The sequence below is a fragment of the Salvelinus namaycush genome, chromosome 13 (genome assembly GCF_016432855.1).
Source record: "Salvelinus namaycush isolate Seneca chromosome 13, SaNama_1.0, whole genome shotgun sequence".
In the NCBI taxonomy this organism is placed as follows: Eukaryota; Metazoa; Chordata; class Actinopteri; order Salmoniformes; family Salmonidae; genus Salvelinus; species Salvelinus namaycush.
The window spans coordinates 46,362,116-46,369,008 of record NC_052319.1 but is presented as its reverse complement, the minus strand read 5'-3'; the positions used below and the strand labels follow the sequence as shown (position 1 = coordinate 46,369,008).

Genomic DNA, 6,893 nt, shown 5'->3' with positions numbered 1-6,893 from the left:
GAAGCATTCGGGAATGCTTAATAGAAGTTGAACCATGTTATCTGAAATGGTACGACACCAGGTTTAAAGACTCCATGTTATCTGAAATGGTACGAGACCAGGTTTAAAGGCACCATGTTATCTGAAATGGTACGACACCAGGCTTAAAGGCACCATGTTATCTGAAATGGTACGACACCAGGTTTAAAGGGACCGTGTTATCTGAAAAGGTACGACACCAGGTTTAAAGGTACCGTGTTGTCTGAAAAGGTACGACACCAGGTTTAAAGGCTCCATGTTATCTGAAATGGTACGAGACCAGGTGTAAAGGCTCCATGTTATCTGAAATGGTACGACACCAGGTTTAAAGACTCCATGTTATCTGAAATGGTACGACACCAGGTTTAAAGACTCCATGTTATCTGAAAAGGTACGACACCAGGTGTAAAGGCACCATGTTATCTGAAATGGTACCACACCAGGTTTAAAGGGACCGTGTTATCTGAAAAGGTACGACACCAGGTTTAAAGGTACCGTGTTATCTGAAAAGGTACGACACCAGGTTTAAAGGCTCCATGTTATCTGAAATGGTACGAGACCAGGTGTAAAGGCTCCATGTTATCTGAAATGGTACGACACCAGGTTTAAAGACTCCATGTTATCTGAAAAGGTACGACACCAGGTGTAAAGGCACCATGTTATCTGAAATGGTACGACACCAGGTTTAAAGGCCATGTTATCTGAAATGGTACGACACCAGGTTTAAAGACTCCATGTTATCTGAAAAGGTACGACACCAGGTTTAAAGACTCCATGTTATCTGAAAAGGTACGACACCAGGTTTAAAGGTACCGTGTTATCTGAAAAGGTACGACACCAGGTTTAAAGGCTCCATGTTATCTGAAATGGTACGACACCAGGTTTAAAGACTCCATGTTATCTGAAATGGTACGACACCAGGTTTAAAGACTCCATGTTATCTGAAAAGGTACGACACCAGGTGTAAAGGCACCATGTTATCTGAAATGGTACGACACCAGGTTTAAAGACTCCATGTTATCTGAAAAGGTACGACACCAGGTTTAAAGGGACCGTGTTATCTGAAAAGGTACGACACCAGGTTTAAAGGCACCGTGTTATCTGAAATGGTACGAGACCAGGTTTAAAGGCACCATGTTATCTGAAATGGTACGAGACCAGGTTTAAAGGTACCGTGTTATCTGAAAAGGTACGACACCAGGTTTAAAGACTCCATGTTATCTGAAATGGTACGACACCAGGTTTAGCAGCACCATGTTATCTGAAATGGTACGACACCAGGCTTAAAGGCACCATGTTATCTGAAATGGTACGACACCAGGTTTAGCAGCACCATGTTATCTGAAATGGTACGACACCAGGTTTAAAGGCACCATGTTATCTGAAAAGGTACGACACCAGGTTTAAAGGGACAATCTGGGATTCAAACAACAAAATCAAATCTAATGTTATTTGTCACATGCGCCGAATACACCAGCTCTAGACTTTACCATGAAAGCCATCAAATTTCCAATCATCAGTAAAATTGATTTAAAAAGCTCTTTTTACATTAGCAGATGTCACAAAGTGCTTATACAGAAACCCAGCCTAAACTAAATTTTGCTCAGTGTTGAGACACTGAACATGTTCTAAGGGTCCCATATAAAGATTGTCATAATTAGTTGACAGTGTTGTCTGAAATGTGACTAGCGTGCGTACAGTTGATTACTATAACGCCCCCCCCCCCCCTTTTTGGGGCCAATCAGTGTAATCTAAAAAAAATGCCGGATCTCTATGGCATCATTCAACTGATTTGTCAAAATCGAGTTTAGTCAAAATCAGGCCCAGTCCTGTTGGAGATATCGCTTGTGACTAACGTACCAACGAACATAACATACGAAGGAACGGACGGACGGCAGACAGATCCACAGTCCCCTTTCCCCCCGATTTCATCGTGGAGGACAATTATTTTTTGACCTTCAACCACAATCTCACCATGTATTAGTATTTTCTCTTTGCCGATGATCAGGGTTCGCTGTGAAGAGAAATTGTGTGTGAGAGAGAGAGAGAGAGAGAGAGCTGGCGTAGCTTTATAAGAGGCAGGTAACAGTGATTTGAGTCTGAAATGGGACCCTATTTCCTTTTATCGGACTAGTTCCCGGAACAACAGGAGAATGAGTTGGGTTCAGGGAGGATGTGTGTGTGTGTGTGTGTGTGTGTGTAATAACCTTGCTTCTGAAACACTTTGCAGATACTCAGTGACCACTCATTCAGCCTCCAGAGAAATATCTTCAATGTGATACACTGCAGTGTTGTGTTGAAAACAGGCGTTCAGTCAGTGTGCGTTTGATACATAGTGGTTTCTTTCATGGTGCTTCCAGTTCTAAAGGATGTCAATGGATTTAGTGCAATTCATGGTAAAAAAAACAACTTCCAATTGGCTGGATGTAATCAACAGAATCAGAATTAAGTATACAGTATAAATAGCTATGGTGATTTATGGGCCTTCTAGCAGCTCCATGCGTTACAGACCTTCTAGTAGCTCCATGATTTACAGGCCGTCTAGCAGCTCCATGAGTTACAGGCCTTCTAGCAGCTCCATGAGTTACAGGCCTTCTAGCAGCTCCATGAGTTACAGGCCTTCTAGCAGCTCCATGAGTTACAGGCCTTCTAACAGCTCCATGAGTTACAGGCCTTCTAGCAGCTCCATGAGTTACAGGCCTTCTAGCAGCTCCATGAGTTACAGGCCTTCTAGCAGCTCCATGAGTTACAGGCCTTCTAGCAGCTCCATGAGTTACAGGCCTTCTAGCAGCTGCATGAGTTACAGGCCTTCTAGCAGCTCCATGAGTTACAGGCCTTCTAGCAGCTCCATGAGTTACAGGCCTTCTAGCAGCTCCATGAGTTACAGGCCTTCTAGCAGCTCCATGAGTTACAGGCCTTCTAACAGCTCCATGAGTTACAGGCCTTCTAGCAGCTCCATGAGTTACAGGCCTTCTAGCAGCTCCGTGAGTTACAGGCCGTCTAGCAGCTCCATGAGTTACAGGCCGTCTAGCAGCTCCGTGAGTTACAGGCCTTCTAGCAGCTCCATGAGTTACAGGCCTTCTAGCAGCTCCATGAGTTATAGGCCTTCTAGCAGCTCCATTAGTTACAGACCTTCTAGCAGCTCCATGAGTTACAGGCCTTCTAGCAGCTCCATTAGTTACAGGCCTTCTAGCAGCTCCATGAGTTACAGGCCTTCTAGCAGCTCCATGAGTTACAGGCCTTCTAGCAGCTCCATGAATTACTTGCAGCTTCATTAAATACTACCCGCAAAACAGAAGTCTCAACGTCAACAGTGAAGAGGCGACTCCGGGATGCTAGCCTTCTAGGCAGAGTTCCTCTGTCCAGTGTCTGTGTTCTTTTGCCCATCTTAATCTTTTCTTGTTATATGCCAGTCAAATAGCTTAATGATCCATGTGATAAGGCAACCTGTCATCATCATCTGGCTCTGAGGAGCATTCCTTGGAGACGAGGTCTACCCCAAACTATTCAATGAAATTCCATATTGCCTCCGTTGTCATTCAGTAAAACCTCTTAAGGATCGGACCCTTTTTTTCAATTTTATCCTAAAATGTCAAACCCAAATCGAACAGCCTGTAGCTCAGGACTTGAAGCGTGGATATGCATATTCTTGATACCATTTGAAAGGAAACACTTTGAAGTTTGTGGAAATGTGAAATTGATGTAGGAGAAAATAACAATATAGATCTGGTAAAAGATAATAAAAAAAAAAAAATGTTTTTGTTCTGTCATCTTGAAATGCAAGAGAAAGACCATTATATCCCTTAGTAGTCTAGGCGCAATTTAGATTTTAGTGTATGTGCAAAGTTTTAGACTGATCCAATTAACCATTGCATTACTGTTCAAAATGTTGTCTCAATTCTGCACAAATGTGTTGAATTGGTCAATTGATACATTTTCAAGTACATAACTATAGAGAACATATAAAAATGAAATGATAATGAAAAATGTAAGCTTACACACTTCCAGGAATGTCTGAAATTATGGATAATTAGCTTCCCTACAGAAAATACACTAACTTTCACACATCTAGATGGGATGACCAGACACAGCAAGGGTTCAAACTGTAGAACCCAGTTCCTACATTTGAATATAAAAATTGATTTTATCAAACAAAACTATGGTACATTTTATCTCTGGGACCCTCAGGATGACAAATCAGAGCTAGATTACTGAATGTAAGTACATTATTTACCTTCAGAGTGTCACGTTCGTTCTCCTCGTCTGAGGAGGAGCATGGATCGGACCAATACGCAGCGTGATATGAATACATCTTCCCTTTTATTTATAACGAAGATGAACACGAAACACTTTTACAAACTATACAAAACAACCGTGACGCTACAAAACGAAAGTGCACACACAAGCTACTAACGTTTAGACATAGACAATTACCCACAATCACCTAAAGCCCATGGCTGCCTTAAACATGGCTCCCAATCAGAGACAACAATAAACAGCTGTCTCTGATTGAGAACCAAACCAGGCAACCATAGACTTTCCTAAACCTCTCTACTGAACACAACCCCATTCACTATACACAACCCCCTAAACAATACACACACCCTAAACTAGACAAAACACACAAACATCCCCCATGTCACACCCTGACCTAACTAAACTAATAAAGAAAATCAATATAACAGAGGTGAATGTATCGAACCAGTTGCTGTGATAAAAGGGTTTTGTTGTTGTGCACTTTCCTCAATAGCATGGTATTTTTTTCACTGTAAAAGCTACTGTAAATTGGACAGTGCAGTTAGCAAGATTAACAAGATTTTAAGCTTTCTGTTAACAGTTAACAAGATTTTAAGCTTTCTGCCCATATAAGACATGTCTATGTCCTGGGAAATGTTCCATGTCACTAACAACGTTGTGCTAATCACGTTAGCTCAACCGTCCCGCTTTGGGGATACCGATCCCGTATTATCCAATACCTAAGATTAGGTAATGGGAACCTGAGTGAACAAAGGACACAACAATTACATTTTTGTCATTAACGAAGTTATACAACACCTAATGCCTCTGTGTGAAAAGTAATTGCCCCCCTTTACACTCAATAACTGGTTGTACCACCTTTAGCTACAATGACTCCAACCAAACGCTTCCTGTAGTTGTTGATCAGTCTCTCACGTCACATTTTGGCCCACTCTTCCATGCAGAACTGCTGTAACCCCCCCCCCCCCCATGGAAGCATGCCTAGTATAAAACGTGTAGTGTTAGTAGAATGATTGATATGCAATTTATAGTCCTTCAACCTTGTTGTTTACTTGGATGTGTTATCGAACAAACAAGTGGTTATCTTTCCTTTATATCCAAATAGTTGGTTTAATGATGATGTCCTTTGTTTGCCAAGTGTTTGTCTATACTGCTTAGTTTGTTAGTCATTAGCTTAGCTGTAACCTGGCATCCTATTTGGTTGAGTCATTCATTATACTATCCTTATGTGTTGGACTGATATGTAATCCTTATATTGTTTATTCTCGTAAAACCAGCCCTACATCCATTTTTTACATCCTACATCTATGATCCATCATCTACATTCTACATCTACAGCCATCATCTACATCCATCATCTACATCTACAGCCATCATCTCCATCCTACATCCATCATCTACATCCATCATCTACATCCTACATCATCATCTACAGCCATCATCTACATCCTACATCATCGTCTACATCCATCAACTACATCCTACATCCATCATCTACATCCTACATTATCATCTACATCCTACATCATCATCTACATCCATCACCTACATCCATTATCTACATCCTACATCCATCATCTACATCCATCACCTGAATCCTACATCCATCACCTACATCCATAATCTACATCCATTATCTACATCCTACATCCATCATCTACATCCTACATCCATCATCTTCATCCATCATCTACATCCTACATCATCACCTACATCCATCATCTATATCCATCATCTACATCCTACATCCATCATCTCCATCCTACATCCATCACCTACATCCTACATCCATCAACTACATCCTACATCATCATCTCCATCCTACATCCATCACCTACATCCTACATCCATCAACTACATCCTACATCATCATCTCCATCCTACATCCATCCTTACATCCTACATCCATCCATCCATCCTTGATGTAGCAAAATGCTTGTGTTCCTAGCTCCAACAGTGTCGTAGTATCTAACAGTTCACTACAATACACATTAATCTTAAAGCTGTTTTTCTGTCCCAGCTTTGATGCACCTGTACTGACCTTGCCTTCTGGATGATAGCGGAGTGAACAGGTTGGAGTTCAGGTTGTTGATGATCTTTATCGCCTTCCTGTGACATCGGGTGCTGTAAAAGTTTGTGAGGGTTTTAGGGGCCAAGGCAAATTTCTTGAGCCTCCTGAGGTTGAAGAGTGGTCTTCACCACGCTGTCTGTGTGGGTTGACCATTTCAGATCATCGGTGATGCGTACGCCGAGGAACTTGAAGCGTTCCACCTTCTCCACTGCTGTCCCGTTGATGTGGATAGAGGCGTGCTCCCTCTGCTGTTTCCTGAAGTCCACCCTCCCAGGGCCCTCACTTCCTCCCTGGAGGCTGTCTCGCCATCCCATCATCCATCAACCATCCATCGTTACATCCATCCAACCATCTATCCTTACATCCATCCTTACATCCATCAACCATCCATCCAACCATCCATCAACCATCCATCCTTACATCCATCCTTACATCCATCCATCCAACCATCCATCCTTACATCCATCCAACCATCCATCCTTACATCCATCCTTATATCCATCCTTATATCCATCCAACCATCCATCCTTACATCCATCAACCATCC

At 42.1% G+C, this 6,893-nt stretch overlaps 1 protein-coding gene across 1 annotated transcript in view; it reads left to right on the top strand.

The window, feature by feature from the left end:
- Window positions 1-2,486: 2,486 nt before the first annotated feature.
- LOC120058158 (uncharacterized protein DKFZp434B061-like) overlaps window positions 2,487-6,893 on the top strand; it is a 6,815-nt gene continuing 2,408 nt past the window's right edge. The window contains exon 1 of the mRNA XM_039006626.1: window positions 2,487-3,056. Coding sequence (XP_038862554.1) covers window positions 2,487-3,056 — 570 coding nt within the window. The remainder of the gene's footprint in view (window positions 3,057-6,893) is intronic.